General features: G+C 47.8%; 1 protein-coding gene and 1 long non-coding RNA gene across 2 annotated transcripts in view; one reads left to right on the plus strand and one right to left on the minus strand.

The window, feature by feature from the left end:
* The window catches only part of ABTB2 (ankyrin repeat and BTB domain containing 2), a 156331-nt gene extending 150001 nt beyond the window's left edge, over positions 1-6330 (minus strand). Inside the window, exon 1 of the mRNA XM_040980080.1 lies at positions 5005-6330. Coding sequence (XP_040836014.1) covers positions 5005-5890 — 886 coding nt within the window. The 5' untranslated portion in view covers positions 5891-6330. The remainder of the gene's footprint in view (positions 1-5004) is intronic.
* An 8630-nt stretch (positions 6331-14960) lies between these two features.
* On the plus strand, positions 14961-20339 carry LOC121156536. The gene is made up of 3 exons (XR_005883875.1): positions 14961-14971; positions 19136-19142; positions 20269-20339. It is a non-coding gene; the product is annotated as an uncharacterized LOC121156536 (long non-coding RNA).
* Positions 20340-21295: the final 956 nt, after the last annotated feature.

Genomic DNA, 21295 nt, shown 5'->3' on the forward strand with positions numbered 1-21295 from the left:
AGCAAAGGATTGTTGGTGAAAGTCAGGCTATTATTGCAGCTGTAGAAGCACAGAAAAAGGGGCCAGTGTCCCACCTCGGTTTAGGGAAAGTACTGAGGGCGCAAGGACAGTAGGGGACAAGCAGCAGAGTCCTGGCCATGCTGTGGCCCATGCCTCCCCGGAACACCCCGACCCTGAATTTCCTGAGTTCCCTTCTCAAAATGGAAGCAGGCAGAATGGATACAGAGACAAGCTTTTCTAAGTAATGGCTACCAACCAAGATTGCCCCTGGGCCAGTGCTATTGCCTGGGGCTGGGGGGTTGGGGACTGGTACTGCTGATCTTAAGGAAACTTTCAACTAAGTCCTGTTGATTGACTGCTGCCTATCAGACACCTGCTTAGCACTCTTTCTGAGTGAGGATCCCACATGGAAGACTTCCACCTAAGCAGAAAGTCCCCAACAGGCATTTTACTCCTTACAGATGACCTTGGGAACCCTGCTAGAAATTAGGTTGTGAAATTTTTTAATGATGTCCTGGTACTGTGCATGGCAGGTTGAGTTGCCATGGAGATTATACCCATTCTACATTGGGGATCAAGTCCTACTCTGCTTCTGCCCCGCTTCCTGGTAATGCACACACTGGGAGGCAACATCGTGAGGCTCTAGTGCTTGCACCCCTGCTGCCCATGTGGCTAGAGGGCCAGGTTCCCAGTGTGGTCTAGCCTGGCCCAGCCCTCCCCAACTCGCTGTGGACATCTGGGGAATGAGCCAACAGAAGAAAGATCTCTTTCTCTCTGTAACTTTGTGCTTCAATCGATCAACCAATCCTTTAGAGAATGTTGCCCTTCTTCATCAAGAACAAGTTAGAATCTTTTGTTTTCATAGAAATGGGGGAATGTTCTTCTGCAATGTCAAAGAAACATTTTCAAATGGCAATGTTAGAATGGAGCATGTTCTGTGATGGGGTGCCTGACCACAAAGGTAGGGCAGCAGGTGTGTGTCACATACCACAAGAGGCTCATCAGCCGGCAGGATGCTGGTGAGCTCACCATCTATCTGATGGACAGACAGACACAAGCAGGGTGGTGGGCGCATGTGCCCCTGGGGCTGTGGAAGCCTCAGGCAACAGGGCGGGTGCAGCAGATGGGGCTTCCTGGAGGAGGCAGGACAGCTCCACCTAGGTCTTCCAACTGCCTAGGGCCAGGTTTGCATTTCTCAGGGACACCAGTGGGGTGGAGCTAGAGGTAAAAATGTAAGTTTCTGTTTCCAAAGTTTGATTTGTCTCAGTTTTCGCAGATCCCTCGGCTTCAACAGAAGAGTCAAAGGGAAGGTGCTTCTTCCCTCAGATTCTCCAGGTGTGAAAGCTGACTCGGCAGCAACCAGCAGCTCAATGAACTCTCCTGCCTGCAGCTGATCATCTCAGCAGAAAACCATCCTACCATCTTCTCCCTAGGCAAGTTCTGAGACCGTGGGTGAAGTCTTCCTGCCTAGGAGACAGCCCTGACACTTCTTGGTGGCAGGTGACAGCCAAACTTGGCTCCTGATGGTAAACAACTGAATAATTCAGAAAAGCCCTGAGTCACCGTTTTTTCTGGCTTAAAGGTCCTTGGGTCATGACCGGGTTGCTATGACTGGCTGCCAGTAATGACAGAGAGGTCTTCCTATGCGGTGATTTCAATGACCCCAGTCACACGATCTCATTATCCTGTTGTCTTTCTGAAATACTACTGAGAGCAAACCTTTATCTGCGGCCTTTGTTTACTGCTTCTTGCTTCCTTCCCTGGATGTGAAATTTCACAGGAGGAGGACTGTGCCCCTCCATCCCCCACTTCACCCACAAGCACAGTTCAGCGGATAAATAGTGGCTGAATGCATTGCTGCTAGGCATCGCACACTTACAATGTGCTAACATCTTTACATCCACAATCTCACATATAGCTCATACAAAACTATGTTTATGATCTCCCATGTTACAGATGGCAGAACAGAGGCTAAGAAGGATTAAGAGATTTGTCCCCGGCCACTCCGATAAGCAACAGAGGTGCGCTTCCAAACCTGGTGACGATTCTAAACCTGTGCTCTTTGTTACACAGATAAGAGCAACCCTCCTGGAGGCTGCTTGGGGAGAGAGTATTGTCCCCAATGTCCTGTCAGTTGCTGTATACCCTACAAGCGGCAGAGGTCTTTTGCTTGTTTGTTTTTCTGATGCCAGGAACACTCATGAAAGCTTAGTAAAGAAAATGGTCAAGAAAAAAATGCCAAGAGCCACCTGAGCCGCATCCAGGATGGGTGGGGCTGAGAGGCTGTTCTTTTTGGCCAGCTCCAGGTTTGTAAATACCAACCCCTTTAAAGTGATTTCCCTGTCTCCTAGGAGGAAGTCATGCGGATTTCAACATTTCATGACACTGCCCTGCCACCATCGGAGACCTCTACAGGGAATGAATCCCACCGCACAGCTCCAGTGGTTGCAAAGCCGCCGTCGTGTTTGGTAAACACTACACAACTTTTATCATCCATCTCCAGCAGAGCCAAACCTTATTGGTCCAGCATTCTGAGTAATGGACAGGAATAGATGGATGATGGCGCTCAAATTTCCAGTTGGAAGACATTAAAAGTTTAACAGCCCCATAGCGCTGAGTCAAACGCCTGTGCCCATGCTATATAATTAACAGGCATAACAACAATAAATATGTAATTTAAGGAGGAGACCAGCGGGACAAGAATACTAACTAGCACTCTCCCTGTTGGTCTTCAGCTGTGTCCACTCCAACCTTGCCGGCCTTGGAGTGACTTCGATATGACAAAGGCTTAGGGCTCTCTGCTGCTTTCCTATAGTAGTTCATGCTACCTTCTGAAGCCAGCTTCCAAGCATAAGTAATTCATTGTGCCTCTACTAAACACTCATTTCACTTGGTGCAATGAGACTTAATCCATCAGCCTGATCATTGTGAGGGAGGCCACCCCCGCCAGCTTTCATGTATAAAAAATGAGCATCTATGCAACTAAGTGGAAGCAATCCGTCACCTTGCTTACAAGGAGGAGAGTTCCCTGGAGACCAGAACCTGTGCAGGAGACGCCTGGGCTTTGTGCCTTCAGGGAGATGTGTGTCATGGGTGGAACCCTGCCCTCTTGGCTACTTGGGGCTTAAGCAGGACTGGTTAAGCAGTAGGGAAGAGGTCAAATCAAAGAAAAAAATCCGAAGAGATTGCTGACTTAAAAGCAGAAACGGCCGTTTGCTTGTAAACCGCAGGTGCTTGAAGGCACCTGTTCCCTGGCAATTGCTGACTGCTCGAGGTTGTCAGGGTACCACAGAGAGGCAGCCGTTCGGTACAGCCTAGACATGCTGGGGGCAGAGGAAGCCCCTCTCTCCGATATACTGCACATTCCACTTGGAAAGTGTGTTCCCTTCTAATGCGTCTGGCACCGCTTCCTCCACTTCTACTCGAGTTTAGTTTAGAGTTTTGGGGCTTCAAGTTGTTCCCAAGAAGCCTTTACTTCTTTAAGGTCAGCCTGGGTCTCTCTCTCTCCCTTCTTGGGCAAAAGTACAGAACATTTCCCCCCTTGGGGCTGTGACAGTGGGCTGGAAATACCCATGCCCACCACTTCCTCTCCTAGAGTTAGTGATCCCAGCTCTGACGTCACAGACCTGACACAGCAAGATGCGAGTCCCTGTCCATTCCAGGCATCTCCCTTGGCAGGGTCAGCAATAAACCGGGGATGCCAGAGGAGGCCAGGCTGGACCAACACGAGCGCCCAGCAGATCTGCTAGCCGCCTTGGCAACCGGACGCAACAACCAGGATGGTTTCCCTCCTCTTGGAAGACTGAACTCTGGGGCTTGCCTGTGTTCAAACCCTGGTGCTGTCATTGTGCTGTGAGTGATTGGATCAAGTGCCAGCAATAGCGACAGACACGTCGCACGCTGTTTTAAATGTTACTTATGACAGTGATGTCAAACCACACAGAACTTGGCCCCCTTCATCCCCTGCCAGTGCCTGCCTGGACTCCTCTACTCCGTGCTCACGTGCCACTGTAAGCTGCCTCCCAGCTGGTCTCCCCATCACAGCACAGGATGTTTAAGCACAGTGCAATTCTAAATCCTTTCCAGACTCCCAGGACTGGAGTCCCAAGGCCAGTGGCAGGTAAGTACACACCACAGCCTGGCTTTCCCAGAGCAAAGCTCCACTGCTTTGCTCTCACCCTTTGCATTTTTTAAAAGTTGTGGCACCTTTGGAGAAGGGTAGCCACCCAACGCTGCCCACCTCTCACTCCTTCCCCACAATGTGGTTTACTAAGTAGGTCATCGTTCCTTTTAGCAAAATCCATAATTATGCAACAGAGGGTTTTAATCAACTACTCACTTGGCTGATGACAGCTCAGAAAACCAGGCCAACATAGGGTTCCCTTTCTAGGAGGAGGACATCATAAGAGTCACCAGGCTCTGATTTCTTGGGGACCCAGAGTTAAGAAGCCCCCATCATCCCCTGCTCTCATCTCCCAGCGGAAGGCCAACTTTGGGCATCTTTTAACCTGAAGATGCTCAAGGTGTAACACCTGTTCCTGGATCTCATTTAGTGCCTCTCGCCAGAGAACCACACGTTCTGCCCAGGCTCAGCCCTCGGGCTGCTGCTACCCAGCCAAAACTGGACCAGGGGCACAGCCATAGTCTGCCCGCCTGGGAAACTGCGGGGCGGTGAGGGAGGGGAACCGCCAACCAGAGACCAAATCCAGAAAGGCAAAAAGCGGCCGGGCAGGAAGCTCCACTACAGGCGATGTTCAGAAATGCCTTGGTCCAGAGGCTCACTCTCATCTTATCCGTGACACCTCCCAGGAAAGCAATAAACTCCTGCGCGGCAGAGTGGACATCCACCCGGACTCTACCTTCCAAAGTCGGCGGCGCATAAACAACTTTTGGCAAGGGCTAGGTCAGTGAACTCCATCCTCGACCAAACACTTTCTCCCAAAACCTGGGTGTACGCACGAGTCTCTCTCCCACCTGACCAAGACCCGCGGCTCGCGCACTTACCGTTGGCGTTCTTGCCACAGATGAGATGCTCATAGGGCTGCAGGACGCCCCAAAGCTCCGCGTCATTGTTGATGACCATCTCCAGGACCTCGGCGGACACCTCTCCGCCCCCTGCCCCTCCGCCGTCGGGGCTCTGGCTGGCCGCTACTCTGGCCCGGATCTCCTCCACCAGGTTCTCCATGCACGCGGTGAGCGAGATGGCTGCGTACTCGTGAATACGCACGGAGATGCGGGTGTCCACCATCCAGCGAAAGAAGCGGCCCACCGAGAAGGTGAGGCCGCAGCGCGCCGACTTGCCCCGGCGCAGCCCGTCGCCCGCGCTCATGCTGTACAGAGACAGCGCCTTGACGGCGGCCAGCGCGCAGCTCTCGGCCAGCGCCCAGCTGTGCACCAGGCGCACGGCGCTCTGCACCTCGAAGCGGGTACACTTGGCGTGCAGCACGCTCAGCCGCTGCGCCTCACGAGCCACACGGATGAGGGCCCGGCGGAGAAGTCCCGCCAGGCGCCTCACTGCCTCGGCCGAGAACGCGGGCAGCCTCCGGCCGCCGCCGGCGCCTTTGCGGAGCACCCGGGCTACGTCTCCCTCGGTCCAGGGGAACTCCTCCAGTTCGGGCAGGCGCGGGCAGCGCGAGAAGAGGTCGGCCAATTCGGGGTCCTCGGGCAGCACTGTGTTCACCGTGTCCCAGCTGTTGTGGCGGCTGTTCATGGAGCCGGAGTAGCACCACCAGGCCGCCCCGCGGTGCTGCGGCGCAGAGGAGTTGAGCGCCTGCGAGTTGGACTTGGAGGACGAGAGGCTGAGCGAGCGGCACGAGTCCCCGGCCCCATACCCGGAGTCCAAGGTCAAGTCCTCCAGCGTCTTCAGAGTGGAGCTGTACGTCCCGGCCATGGAGAGCCTGCTCGGGGTGGCCTCTCCGAGCGAGGGGCGCTCACAACGCCATGCGCCACCTCCCCGCCCCTTTCCCAAGCGGGCAGAAGCAAGCTCTAGGCTCTCCGGGACGCTCTCCTCCTTCTCTGGGCCGCCAGGCTCGGCCGCCGCATCGCCCGCCGGTCGGCCGCGGGAAAGGTGGGCGAGGCTGGCGGCGAGCCGGAGCCCGACGCGCGCCCGGGGACCCGACGCGGAGCTGTCAGGGGGCCGCTTCCTCCTCGGCACTGTCCTGGCTCTTCCCTGGCCGTCCGTCAGGGCGGTGTGCGAGTCCGTGTCGGCGAAGGACCCGTGAGCGAGCAGGGCGGCGGCGGCGCGGGGCGCAGGGCGCGGGGCGCGGGGCGAGTCCGGGAGCCGCCGGCCCGGGAGCGCTCGGCAAACTTGTGCGCCGGCCGCCCGCACAGCTGGGGACCCCGGCGGCGGCCCGCAGGCACATCACCGCGCGCGGACCACCAATCCGGGGCCGCGCCGGGCAGCGGCCGCGCCAATGGCTGGCGAGGGGGGCGGTCATTATGCAGATTCCGCGCCGCCGCCCGAGGCACCCCGCGGCGGCGACGGAGGCGGGGCGCTGGGGATGGTGGAGGAGGGGGAAGCGCGAGCGGGGGGCGGGCGAGAGGGCTGGGAGGCGGGGAGCAGGGCCGCGGGCGCAAAGAAAGACAGAAAGGCAAAGCCGCGGTGTGCAGCCCCCTTCCCGCCATCCCGGCTCGAGGATGCAGCCCTCTGCGGCCGAGCGCCCCTGCCAAGCGCCCCCAAACCCGGCGCCCCACCTCTGTCCTCGACTTTGCTGCTTGTCCGAGATGAAACTCGAGTTGGGCGCGCAGGGGAAGTAGGGACGCCCCTTGCTCCTGTGGGCTCGGATCCGCGGGCTCCGGGCGAAGTGGGGAAGCTGGCAGGCTGCACGTCCCCCAGCCGCAGTGGTCGTTTTGCAGCCGGGTTTCCCGAGGGGTTAGTGGATGGAGAGAGGGTCTCCGCCTGTTCCGCGCGCTCCCCCCATCCCCGTTTCGCACCCGTGGCTTGCGGGGCGGAGCCTTGTTCGCCCAGAATGGGGAGCTGTGCGGACGTGGGGGAGGGGGAGCAGCTGACCCCAAGATCCCCATGCCAGGCCGCAGCGGGTCCCGCACACGTGCGCCCACGCACCTGTGCCCCTGGGCGCCCGGCGCGTGCGCCCCGGAGGCAGCCGCTCCCACCCGAGACCCCTTTGTGTGGTGTGCTGCCCGGGTCCGCTAGTTAGTACTAGGGATGCCGGGCTTGGTTCTTGCCTGCTCCACTCAATGGGCCTTCTGCCTCCCTGGTGAAGCCGCTTTCTGTTGCGGTAGTTTTCGCTCAAAGAGGCGGGATGGGATGGGAGGGTGGGGGAACAGGGTCTGTCAGACGGGGCTGTCCTTATGTAGTCGCTATTCCAGGTGGCCTGAGTGAGGGACAGCGGTGGGACTGGCGCCGAAGATGGGTCGGCAGAGGTTAGAAGCGCCGAGAACGCGATCCCCGCATGCAAAGGGGAAAGTAGAGGCAACATTAGTGGGGCCATTCGCGTGGTCAAAAACAAACCTGAAGCCATTCAACTCGTTTAGGGAGGATTATATTAGGGGAAATGTCTCCCTCTCCTGGATGTCTCCTGGAAGTACAATCTGGAATTTTTTTTTTAAACTTCCTGGGTGCGCCCTTCAAATATTGAAAGTTAATTGAAAACAAAAGGAAAGAAAATTCATTGCCTGAAAATTTACAACGAAGAACTTACTGGACAGAAAGGTTGATTGGGATGGGAAATTAGCTGAAATATTTCTTTTGGGGTGGAAAAGAGCCTTTGGAATTCAGAGCACTATATTTCTAGATGTTTGTAATCTGTAGAAATCTATAACAGAATATTCGGATTACTTGATGCCTTGTAGTATAAAGATAATCAAGGATGTCTGCCATCAAATCCCAGGATCCTGCCATGTTAAGCTCCACCACCAGAACAGTCTGTAAAAGCTCCACCATGCCTGCTAAGAGCCAGGTGTCTTTAAACCAAGAAACTTCAAGTAGACAACGAGACAGACAAGAACCTGACATATCAAAAGGAACTTTAAAACACATTAACCAGCCCAAAGCTGTAGAATTTATTTGGGTTTAGCTTTTTAAAACCAATAAACATCTGACATCATGAAATCAAAACAGTTACGAAATCGCTGCTGCTTTTCTTTTTTGATGTGGTGTTGATAGTATGGTCATGTTTATTAAATATTTTTATCTACTAAGATAAGGGTGACATGAGTGGTTTGTAACCCCAAACACTGGGTTTATTCTTGGGGAATGGGGAGAAGAAAAAAGGTCATGAAAAAACTCTGCCGAAAGGGCCAGAGGTTTGTGATGGATTGCAGCTCTTTTGACTTTCCGTGGTCCCCTCACCTGGTCAGCTTGAGGACTGGTGGACTTAAGGACAGCCAGCACGTGTCTGTGTCTGTGTTGTGTGTGACGTGGGAGGAAGAGGGGGAGGGAGAGAAGTGGGGATAGAAGAATACATTCAGCCATCCTGGGAACGAATCTGCTAATGGGTGGAAGATCGTTTTGGGAGAGGGCGGTTTGGATCAAGGGAAGGAAGGACAGAGCTTCACAGACCTGTGGCTTGAGGGCAATCTGGTGACAATGCGCTTAGTTTTAGGAGTGCAGATTAAATACAGGCTTTGCTCAAATGCAGTCTGAAGAAAAACAGCCCTCATCTAGCTGTAAAAGCTGGGGAGGAGAGGTAAGACAAGACGGTGGCAAACTCTAGAGAGATTCCTGGGGGAGTGAGCTGTTGGCAGACAGACCCGGGACTGCCTGTGCAGCACCCCTAACAACCAAGGTGCAGGGAATTGGATGGGGGCGCGGTGATCTATCTTGGACTAGATCTTCTGTCGGGCAGGCTGGCCTCTTGTAAAATCTCAGTCAGGGGCCGGGGGAATGCCATGGGTTGGGAGGTGGGGTGGTTATCGTGAGCCCAGGTGGGTCCCTGCTGTGGAGAGGCACTAGGTTTTTACTTTAGTCTGTGGGTCCCCGTGGGCCAGTAGGCATCATTAACTCTTACAGGTGATTTCAATCAACTCCTGTTCTGGCTCAAGAGAGACACGTGAAATTTATGGGAGAAAATTAAAGTGGCAGAACCTGGCGGCTGGAGGAGGCTGGAGGATCCTTTCTCTCCCACAAGAACCTGACGAGGAGAGGAGAGGAGGCCTCGCAATCTTGCCCACTCTTGGAGCTTCGTGTCCCCACTGGTGTGAGCACCGAGCCCGAGCAAGTGCAGGAATGAAGGAGTTCACAGGGTGAGTGGGCCCCTCGGATGCGAGGCCAGGCTTCCTGGCCTCCTGGGGCTCACAGGTGCTGCCGACTTGGTGTGTCTGTCCTGAGATCAGCCTGGTCCTACCATCTCTGCAGAGTCCAGGATAACCTGGGACACCTCATCCACATTCAAGAGGATGCCTAGTACCCTGTGGGTAAGGGGGGAGTATGGACTAGGAGGGTCTTAGAATCATTTACTGCAATTTACAATTTTTTTTAAGATTTATTTACTTTTATTGGAAAGTCAGATATACAGAGAGGAGGAGAGACAGAGAGGAAGATCTTTCGTCTGATGGCTCACTCCCCAAGCAGCCGCAATGGCCGAAACTGAGTCAATCTGTAGCCAGGATCCAGGAATTTCTTCCACGTCTCCCAAGTGGGTGCCAGGTCCCAAGTCTTTGGGCTGTCCTTGACTGCCTTCCCAGGCCACAGGCAGGGAGCTGGATGGGAAGCAGGGCTGCCGGGATTAGAACCGGTACCCATATAGGGTCCGGCATGTTGACCACTACGCTATCATGCCGGGCCCAACTGCTATCATGCCGGGCCCAACTTTTTATTTTTTAAAGTTTACTTATTTATTGGAAAGAGAAAGATCTCATTTTACACTGGTTCACTCCTCAAATGCCTACAACAGCTGGGGTTGAAGCCAGAAGCTAGGAGCTCATTCCACCTCTCCCCTGGGGGTGGCTGGCAGGGAGCCTCCACTCACAGCCTCCTACTTGAATTGGAGACAGAGCATGCCAATCCAAGCACCCTGACATGGGAATGCAGGTCTTGCCAACAGCATCTTTACTGCAATGCCAAACATCCTTTCCTACAATTTTTTTTTTATGTGAGCACATCGCTGCATTAGTTGGATGAGGGAGAGCAAGGACAGTGCTGTCCAATGGAACTTTCTATGTTAAAAATGTTCTGGATCTGCTTTCCTTGATAGAGCAGACACTAGCCACATGGGCCTGGGACCACCTGAAGTCTAGCTAGTGTGGCCAAGGGCTTTTTAAGTTTTGTTTGATGTTACTTGACTTAACCGTAAATGTACATCATCGAAAGCGGAGCGTGCTGCCAGACTGGAGGTTGAGGGTCTGTGTCCTTCATGAAGATCTCAAAGGGGCTGGTGATCCTAAGAGCAGAAAAACCCATGGGTGAGGAATGACCACTCAAGCCCTCGCTGGAACGTTGGCAGGATGCAGACACAGTTACCAGGAAGGGAGACAAGTCTTGCCTGGAGTGATGCAAATCCAGGGTACATAGTTTTCGGCACACTATAGCTTAAGAAACTGCAGTCCCCATTGAATAGGTGGCAAAATCCATGGGGGGAGGGGCGGATCTGTCCCCCGGGGTGTAAAGGACAGAACGCATCCAGGGTGTGCAGAGAATCCAGTCCTGTGATTGGTCTACAAAGCAGCAGCCCTCTCCATCTACATAGGTTTAAAGAACTTGTATGTTAATTTAAAAACTTGTTCAAGAAAAACACAGACACTCCTTCAACACAATAGTGGCTGGGGCTACCCTGCAGTCAGAGCTGGGAGCCAGGAGTTTAACCTAGGTCTCTTTGCCTGGATAGCGGGAACTTGACCACTGGAGTCCTCACCTACTCCCTCCCAGGGGCTATACCAGCCAGACACTGTGACTGGTTCCCTGGAGCTGGGACTGAAGCCCTGGTGCTCTGATACCAGACATGGGTGTCTCGGTTGCTGTGTTAACCGTCAGGCAAATGCCTGACAGTTCAAACTTGGGTTTGGCAGAAACAATCAGCTGCTTGGGCGGGAGGGAAGGAGAAACCAGATAGGCCTTTGGGCTCTTGGTAGTGCTGGCACCAGGCAAACTGGCAAAACGAAGTGGCACTCAGGGAGTAGTGCCCAACAAGTGTCCGATGGAACCTTGTTGGTGATGGGTGTAAGACTTCAGTTCTCTGAGTCTGAGAATAGGTGTCTAGGAGCGACAGAACGTGCAGCAGCTGGGGCCAGTTCAGGGTCAGAACGGGTCCCAGGTTTTGGGACCGCGAAGTCCAGGTTTTCATGAATGGCAGGTGATGTAATCCCAGCCTCAATCCCACAGGTGCTGCTCTGAGACTCCTCTGCTTCTTCTCAGACACCTGTCAGTCTTGCTTATAGAGGGAAACACACAGGGAGCCCTAGCTGCAAAGACCAGAATTCAAGCAGAAAACCTAGAAGATGATCACAAAAGGTTTATTTGCAATAGCTCTTGTGGTTCTTCTCAGGATGTGGTATCCTATGGGAACAGGTGCATTTTTGTTATTACTTGTTTTAGCCTGGAGGAAGACATTGCCATCTCCAGGCAGGGAATGCCAACTTCCAGCAAAACTGAACAGCTCCTCCAACACTCATGCTGAAATGTTATGGCTGTTGTGACAACAGCAAGTGGCAGTAAGAGGCAGAACCCTCACGGGTGGGTGGATGTCTCTTGTGGCTCCCTGGCCTGCCCTGCAATACCTTCTACTGTGTTAGGCAGCAGAGCGCCTTCCTCTGATGTCTCCGGGACTGATTCTGACCCTCCTATCTGTGGGGCAGCATCAGAGAAAGGACTCAGAGGGGTCCCAACAGGTGTCTGCTGGAGGATGCACTGCTCGATCTAGGGGATCAAGAACCACCCCTCCACACACACAAACACACCTGGGATCAGAGGTTGCTTGGGGTAACCATGCCCCAGGAGGGAAATCCTCAGGTTTTTCCAGCTCACACACGGAGTTGGACATGCTTGGCTTCCCACAAACTTCTCTTTTCTCTATTGAAGCATTTCCTGACATTGTAGGCATGAACAATGTCAGAGGGTCCAGATTCCTACTGTCAAGACATCTTCAGCTGTTTCACTGGGAGTCCATCTTTGATCTGGATGCAGAGATGCGTACTGCAGTATGTTTCCACATCTGGACCTGTCAGTCTCCACAATACTTCTGTTATCCATCCCCTTAAATACAGAGCCAGAAAACGCAGTCCACAACAGGGAGAAAAACAGAAAATTTACATCAATATGGAGCTAAACAATATGCTACAGAATTACCAATGTGATGCTAAAGTGATGACAAAAATAGAAAAACTTCTTGTAGAAATTGATGCTACTTCATGACCCATATGGTGCTGAAGAAATCAATAAGGGAAAGAAAAAAACCCTCTTTTAAAAGATAAAAGGGCCTGGCGCGGTGGTGCAGTGGTTAAGGTCCTCGCCTTGCACACCCTGGGATCCCATATGGGTGCTGGTTCTAATCCCCGGCAGCCCCGCTTCCCTTCCAGCTCCCTGCCTGTGGCCCAGGAAAGCAGTCGAGGACGGCCCAAAGCTTTGGGACCCTGCACCCACGTGGGAGACCCGGAAGAGGCTCCTGGCTTTGGATCGGCATAGCATTGGCTGCTGTGCTCACTTGGGGAGTGAATCATCGGATGGAAGATCTTCCTCTCTGTCTCTCCTCCTCTCTGTATATCCGCCTTTCTAATAAAAAAAAAAAAATCTTTAAAAAAAGATAAAATAAAAAGATATAAATTTAAAATTTAATAAATAAAACAAGAATATTAATGTCTATGAGATGTAGCAAAAACAGTGTTGAAAGAGACATTTACAACACCAGACACTTACAATCAAAATGTCTCATAAATAATCTATTAATGAATCATAAGGATGTATTATCAAAAGACAAAAATGAAGGAAGTGAGACAAGGTAAATTTCACAGCAAAAATCATTGGATTTGAAACCAAAAACCTATAAATTGACGCAAGAATGAGCCATTCTCTAAGATGAGAAAAACAACCCTCAGCCATATTAACAAAGAGCATCATGAGGGGACAATCACTTAAAATTAGAGATGAAAGAAAATGACTCCGAATTTCTCTTCTTTACATGAGTCATGACACTCTTGGCATACACAATTACAGAGATTCTAATTTTTTGTTGCCCAGATATATTTAGAAGTTTCCTTGGAAATCTACCTTCATTCCTTACTAGAGATGCATTCTGTAGATTTTCCTTGATTCCTTGTACTCTGGTCTCCATTACATCCTTTGTTTATGAGGTTATAAGTATATATTCATTCACCTGTATTATTTGGTTTTGTATTTTCCATGGAAATTGTCTTACATTAGAGCAAACATATGATATTTGTCCTTTTGGGATTGGCTCATTTCGTTTAACATAATGGTCTCCAGTTGGACCCATTTGGATGCAAATGATAGAAATTTCATTCTTTTAAATAGCTGAGTAGCATTCTGTAGAGTAGATACACCACAGTTTCTTTATCCAGTCCTCTTTCAATGGGCATCTAGGTTGTTTCCATATTTTTGTGATTGTTGATTGTGCTGCAATGAATACAAAGGTGCAAGTTGCTTTCTCGTGTGTATGTATCAGAGCTTTTGGACATATTCCCAGGAGTGGGATTGCTGGGTCATATGGCAGGTGAATTTTCAGTTGTCTGAGTATTCTTCATACCCATTTCCACAGTGGCAGCACCAGCCTGCAACCCCACCAGCGGTGGAATAGGGTTCCTTTTTCCCACATCCTCAGCAGCAGGTGCTGTTGGTAGTTTTCTGTATGTGGGCCATTCTCATTGGAGTTAAGTGGAACTTCAGTGTTATTTTTATGTGAATTTCTCTTATTGCTAGAGAGCTTGAGCATTTTTCTTTCATATGTCTGTTAGCCATTTGGATTTGTTCCTTTGAAAAGCGTCTGCTCATTTCCTTCACCCATTTCTTGACTGGTTTGTTTGCTTTGTTGTTATGTTGTTTCTGGAGTTCTTTGTATATTCTGGATATTACCCCTCTGTTGGTTGCTGTTTTACTTTATTAATTGTTCCCTTTGCTGTGTAGAAGCGTCTTAGTTTAATGTAGCCCCGTTTGTTTATTTTGGTCTTGACTGTGCTTCTGATGATTTTTCTAGGAAGTCTTTGCCTGCACCTATATCTTGTGGAGTATTTCCTACATTTTCTTCTAATAGCTTGATGGTTTCTGGGTGTAGGTTTAGACCCTTTATCCGTTTAGACTTAACCTTTGTACATGGTGAAAGATGAGGGTCTTGTTTCTTCTGCAGGCTGCTATCCAGTTGTCCCAACAGCATTCATTAACGAGACCTTATTTTCTGGGTTATTTTCTATTCTCTTGTCGAAGATTAGATGGCTGTGCGTGTGTGGACTCTGTTCTGATGTTTCTATTCTGTTCCATTGATTTTTCCTTTCTGTTTCTGTTTTAATTACTACTGCCCTATAATATGTCATAAGGTCTGGGATTGTGATGACTCCAGCTGAATTCTTATTCTTCGGGATAGTTTTGACTATTCATGGTCTCTTGCATTTCCAGATGAACTTTTTTTTTAAAGATTTATTTTTTATTATTTTTTCATTGGAAAGGCGGATATACAGAGAGGAGGAGAGACAGAGAGGAAGATCTTCCGTCCGATGATTCACTCCCCAAGTGAGCGCAATGGCCGATACTATGCTGATCCGAAGCCAGGAGCCTCTTCCGGGTCTCCCACGTGGGTGCAGGGTCCCAAAGCTTTGGGCTGTCCTCGACTGCTTTCCTGGGCCACAGGCAGGGAGCTGGAAGGGAAGCGGGGCTGCCAGGATTAGAACCAGCGCCCATATGGGATCCCGGGGTGTGCAAGGCGAGGACTTAACCACTTGTGCCACCATGCTGGGCCCGAGATGAACTTTCGTATCATTTTTTCCAGCTCTGTGAAGAATGTTCCTGATATTTTGATTGGAATTGTGCTGAATTTGTATATTACTTTTGGTAATATGCACATTTTTTTGTGTGATATCGACTCTGCCCGTCCACAAACATGGTATATTTTCCCACTTTTTAGTCTTCTATTTCTTTTTCAATGTTTTGTAATTTTCTTGATAGAGATCTCCCACATCTTTAGTTAGGTTTATCCCATGGTATTTCAGTATCCTCTCTGTTATTTTGAAGGGTACCACATTGATTAGTTCTTTTTCAGCCTTGGAGTTGGTTATATACACTAGGGCAGTTGATTTGCATTCATTTATTTTGTACCCTGCTACCTTACCAAACTCTCTTATAAGTTCCAGCAGTTTCTTTATTCTTTTTATTCTCCAATGTATAGAATCATGTTATCTGCAGAGATAATTTGACTTCCTCTCTTCCAATTTGAATTCCTTTAATTTCTTTTTCTTGCCTGATAGTGCTCGTTAAATAGCAGTGGTGATAGTGGACATCCTTGTCTAATTCCAGACCTTAGTGAGAAAGCTTCCAATCCTTCCCCATTCAGTATGATGCTGCCATTGGGTTTTTCATAATTGCTTTGACTATGTTTTGGAATGTTCTTTTTATGCCTATCTTAGTTTTTAGAATGAAGTGGTGTTGGCTTTTGTCATGCTTTCTCTGTATCTATAGAGACCATCATATTTTTGTTCTTCAGTTTCTTGATGTGATGTATCACATTTATAGATTTGCGTATGCTTTGTTTTGTTTTGTTTTTTTTGATGGTCAAAAGCCAAAGTTTATTAGCGGCATCAGACTTTATACTATGAAAGTCTGTATGGGGTAGGGGAGGAAGTATCGAGCTCATAAACAAAATCATCAACTGTTTTCCCCCACACTCTAGATTGGAATTCCTTTTGTCTTGTGTATCGCGCTAGGTGTTCTCATTTACATGCTGTTTACTCGACCCTGGGAACTACCTCCCAACAGGTATACAAAAGGTAGACATTTGGTTGTTTTCATACAAATACTGCCCAATGAACTGCAATCCTGTGCTGCTGGCCTTCCAGGGACACAATGTACTCCTACAAATCCCCCTTCTGTGTTTTATAAAATTATGCCTGAAAGCTGCAGTTGGGGGAACATGTTCTTGGAAGGGCAGAAGCATGGGGAGAAATATTACATATCATAAAACGATGACTCCACCAGGGACCACACACCCTAACTGCCTATCATCCCATCTAGCTCCTCAACATCCTTTTTCCAGGAGAATGAACCCTGGCTGCTGTCAGGAATATGGGCAACGACCGCTCTGACTTCTTCATGCTGAGAGGGGACTGAGAGAGGGAGCCACAGCAGCCAGGCATTCTCCAGGGAGTGCATCTGGGGTCCCTGGTAGGAGGTAGAAAAATAACAGCTATAATTTCTCCCAAGCTAACATAAATCAGAGTTGCACAGGAACAGTGAACAGTTAACATCCATCATATGTAACAGCTGAGTATAAACTTAACATCATAGTTTCTATACAGTTAGTATTAACAGTTGATGAAAGCTTTGGGGAGAATCTCAACTTACAATTTAAACCTTGCCATTTATATAATTCAAAAGTGTGATTTTACAGATTTCTATGCATTTAGGATAATCGAAACAGTTTTGTGATTCTACCAAATCACAGAAAAGCGTTAGGCAGGTGAGCAGGGAAATCTTCAACAACCTAGTGAATGAGGAAGAATTTAACTGCACATCCTATTAGTCTTTATCCAAAATAATTTTGGGGCTCACAAGCAACCCTGATGGTTGGTGTGAGAGAGGGCTGGGAGCCAAGGCTGGAGTTAGGTCGGAACTAGAGAAAGCTCCTCCTCTGAGTCCACTGGTCTCTGAGTGCCACCCGGGGCTCCTGGCTGAAGTTCCAATGTCACCAGACCCTATCACGAGGGAACTGGGCTGCTTCCATCCCGTGTGTGAAATTCACTAGGAAAGGACTGACCTCAGAGTTCTCGGCCTCCAAGGGCTCTCACCTTCCTTGTAATCCCCTTGGCAGTCGGGATATGGTCCTCCTTGATGAGGCAGGCATCCACTGCTTCTGCAGTGAAAGCACATGGGAGACCTCCGGGGGTCTTTGGGACTATGTTAGAGGGCGCCTCTTATCCTCCTGCTCCACCCTGAAATCCGCCCCCTGCTCTGAACACACAACCTCCTTTAAAAGGATGTCAGGGTCACCCTTCGATCCCACTGCAAATTTCTGTGTTTTTACTAATGTTTAAGGTCATTAAGAACTTTGTAAATAATAGGTTACACTTAAAGTCTTCCTCAAACATTCTAAGAAGGTGGAGAATTTCTCTGCACGCCTGACCTGTAGTGGGACAAGAGGGATATTAAACAATTTTAGCTTTTCAGTTATTCGCGGCAGTTCCACTGGGGGTTCTGTCTTCTCCTGGGGCAGCGTTGTGTTCAAGGGTGTTGCTGCTGCATCTCCGAGGCCGGATGAGCCGTAAGGGAACCCACAGTTTTTCAGAGGATCCGTCAGGAGATTCTAAGGAAACAAGAGCATAACCTTTGCCACGGGTTATTATTGTTCCAGAATACCAATTATTCAGTTGTTTTACCCATACAGGGATTTGTAGACTCTTATCAGAGAATGTAGAAAAATGTTTGTCAGCAGGAGTATTAATGTCTCCTTGAGGCAAATTTAAAAAATTAAGTGTTAAAAGTGTTAGAGACAGAGTATCTCTGGGTGACAGCCCCCCTTTTTTGTTTTTTAGTAATTGACTTTTAAGGGTGAGGTGTGCACGTTCAATAATGGCTTGACCTTGAGGATTATAGGGAATACCTGTAACACGTTGGATGGACCACTCTAAACAAAATGCTTTGAAACTTTTACTAGTATATGCAGGTCCATTGTCTGTTTTGATGGAAGAGGGAATTCCCATGATTGAGAAGCATGTGAGCAAAAAGGATTTAGCAGCAGAAGTAGTTTCAGAACTCATAGGTTGTGCCCAAAGAAACTTAGAAAAGGTATCTACAACTACATGTAAGAATGGTTGTTTTGGAAAGAATGGTATATGAGTAACATCTATTTGCCATAATTGATTGGAACTTAGCCCTTGAGGATTTGCACCTGCAGGGTGAGAAGTACAATGTTAAAGGGCACAAACAGGAGAAGTTGCTAAAATGTTACGAGCAGTTCCCTGAGGAATAATGAAGAACGGTGAGTTGCGCTGGCATAGCAGCTGTTGCAATTGTAAAAGTAAATGAGAAATACAGGTATTGTTAAAAGATATTATAGTAGTTGCAATAGCTGGAAATAGACCAACTACATAAGCCGAATCAGAAACAACATTAAGAGGTTGGTTACATACTTTTTTTTTTTTAAATTTTTTTAAAGATTTATTTTTATTATTTATTTTATTTTATTTTTTTATTGGAAAGGCGGATATACAGAGAGGAGAGACAGAGAGGAAGATCTTCCATCCGTTGAGTCACTCCTCAAGCAGCCTCAATGGCTGGAGCTGTGTTGGTCCAAAACCAGGAGCCAGGAGCCTTTTCTGGGTCTCCCATGCAGGTGCAGGGTTCCAAGGCTTTCGGCCATCCTCAACTGCTTTCCCAGGCTACAAGCAGGGAGCTGGACTGGAAGTGGGGCCACAGGGATTAGAACTGGTGCCTATTTGAATCCTGGCACGGGCAAGGCAAGGACTTCAGCCGCTAGACTACAGTGCTGGACCCTGTATTTTTGTATTCTGTTGGCTAGTCTTTCGTTGAAGATTTTAGTGTCGATGTTCATCAGGGATATTGGTCTATAGCTTTTGTTTCTCTGTTGTGTTTCTGTCTCATTTTGGTATTAAGGTGATGCTGGCCTCATAGAAAGAGTTTGGAAGGATTGCCTCCCTTTCTATTGTGTTGAAATTTATGAAGAATTGGGGTCAGTTCTACTTGGAAGGCTTTGTAGAATTCAGCAATGAAGCCATGTGGGCCTTGGCTTCTCTTTGTTGGGAGGGTTTTAGTTATGATTTGGTCTCTGTCTCAGTTATAGGTTTATTCAGATTTTCTGTTACTTCATGACTTAGTTTTGGTAGATGGTATGAGTCCAGGAACTTATCCATTTCTTGGAAGTTCTGATTTGTTGGCATACAATTACTTGTAGTAATTTCTTACTATTCCCTGTATAGCTGAGGTATTTTGTTATGTTCCCTTTTTCATCTTTGATACTATTAATTCTTGTCTTCTCCCACTTTTTTTGTGTGTCATTTGGGCCAGTGGGTATGTCTATTCTGTTTATTTTCTTGAGGAACCAACTCTTTGATGCATTGATTTTGTGTATTGTTCTTTTGGTCTCTATTTTGTTTATTTCTTATTTTTTTTCCTGTTTTTCTTAGAATTATCTTGCTATTGTTTTTCTAGTTCCTTCAGGTGTATACTTAGCTCATTAACCTGGTGCCTTTCTTATTTCCTAATGTAGCCACCAATTGCAATAAATTTACCTCTTAACATGGCCCTGGCAGTGTTCCACAGGTTTTGGTATGCTGTGTCTCAGTTTTCATTAGTTTTAAGGCATGTTTAATTTGCTTCTTTAACTTCTTTCCTAACACATTCTTCATTCAGTAGAATGTTGTTCAGCTTCCAATACAATTTATTGATCTCTAGCTTTATTCTTTGGTGGTCTGAGAAAATACATGGTATAATTTCAGTATTTTTTTTTAAGCTGGTGAGGCTTATTTTGTGACCTGTTATATGGTTGATCCTGGAGAAATTTCCATGTGCAGCTGAAAAAAAATGTATATTCAGTGACCGTGATATAGAAGGTTTTGTACATATCTATTAAGTCTACTTGTTCTATTGTCTGTGTGTGAGATCTGCTGTTTCCTTGCTGAGTTTCTGTCTCATCAATCTATTGATGTTAATGGGATGTTGTTGTCCCCCAATGTTATTCCATTGGCATCTATAACTCCCCTTACGTCTGTCAATAATTGTTTCATGTAGGTAGGTGCTCTTGTATTTGACGTGTATACATTTATCATTGTTATTTCTTATTGGTGGATGGTTTCCTTTACCATTATGTAGTGTCCCTCTTATCTCTTTTAATGTTTTCACAGTGAAGTCTATCTCTTCTGATAGTTGAATGGCTACAACGGCTCTTTTTTCTTTTCCATTGGCATGAAATGTTCTTTTCATCCTTTCACTCTCAGCATCCATGTATCTTTGTTGATTAGATGTGTCTCTTGTAGGTAACAGACATATTGGTCCTGCTTTTTGATCCATTCTGTTCATCTAAGTTGATAAGTTAGGCCATCTAAGCTTGATAAGTTTAGGCCATTTGTGTTCAGAGTTCATATTGATGGGATGTGATTTAGTCCTGGTGTGTGTGTGTGTGTGTGTGTGTGTGTTGAAAGCTCTGTTTAACTTTGGTTTCTTTTGTGGGTTTTAATGGGAGGATCTTCCCCTTTGCCATAGCTGATTATGGTTAACTTCCTTTCTTTCTGTCTTTAGCATGTTTTTGAGTAGTGTTTCTAGGATTGGCTTAGTGTTGGCATATTCAAATTTCTTTTTACTGTGGAAACATTTTATTTTCAAACACAAAAGAGAGCTTTGCTGGATATATTATTCTGGGTTGACAGTTTTTCTGTTTCAGGATATGAAAAATGTTGCTCTATCTTCTTCTTGCTTGAAGGGTCTCTTCTGATAAGTCAGCAGTTGGTGTCTTTGGTTTCCTCTATGTGTTATCTGATCCTTTTTTCAATGCTTGGTTCAGTATTTTTTCTTTATGTTCAGTCGAGAGGAACTTGACAATGATGTGTCTGGGTGAGGGCCTTTTTGGATCAAATCTGTTTGGGGTTCTCTGCCTTTCCTGTATTTGGCTTCCTCTTATGTTTCCAATGTTTGGAAGTCCTCTTTTTATAATTTTATTGAATTTTTGGACAATCCTGCCTCTTTCCTCACCTTCAGGAATTCCTCTCATTCTGATATTCAATTTTTTTATGTTGTCATTCAGTTCTTGGATGTATTTCTTGGCTTTATTCAGATTCTCTTCCAAATGTCTAATTAATTGTGTGTTCTCAAATTGGTTATCTTCAAATTCTGATATTTTTTCTTCTTCTGCAGCATCTATTCTATTGCTGAGGCTTTTTATTGTGTTCTTTAGCTCAAGTATTTCAGTTTGGACCTGTTTTATAGATTCTATCTGTGATGATTCCTTAAATTCCTTGAATACTTTCCATCATTTCTCACTGCCTCTGAAGAGTTTTATAATGATTTTTCTTGTATTCCCTATCAACCTATCAATGTCTTCATCCTGGAGCTCTAAGATTGATATGACCTTTTGTTCATTTTTGAGGGAAGCATTGGTTTCCTCATTTATGTTGCTTCCTGTTTTCTGTTGCCCTTCCCCATGGCCTTTTAGATGTGTGGTCTTTCTCATTC

The sequence above is a fragment of the Ochotona curzoniae genome, unplaced genomic scaffold (genome assembly GCF_017591425.1).
Source record: "Ochotona curzoniae isolate NIBS_2020 unplaced genomic scaffold, NIBS_Ocur_1.0 contig_3432, whole genome shotgun sequence".
Taxonomy (NCBI): Eukaryota; Metazoa; Chordata; class Mammalia; order Lagomorpha; family Ochotonidae; genus Ochotona; species Ochotona curzoniae.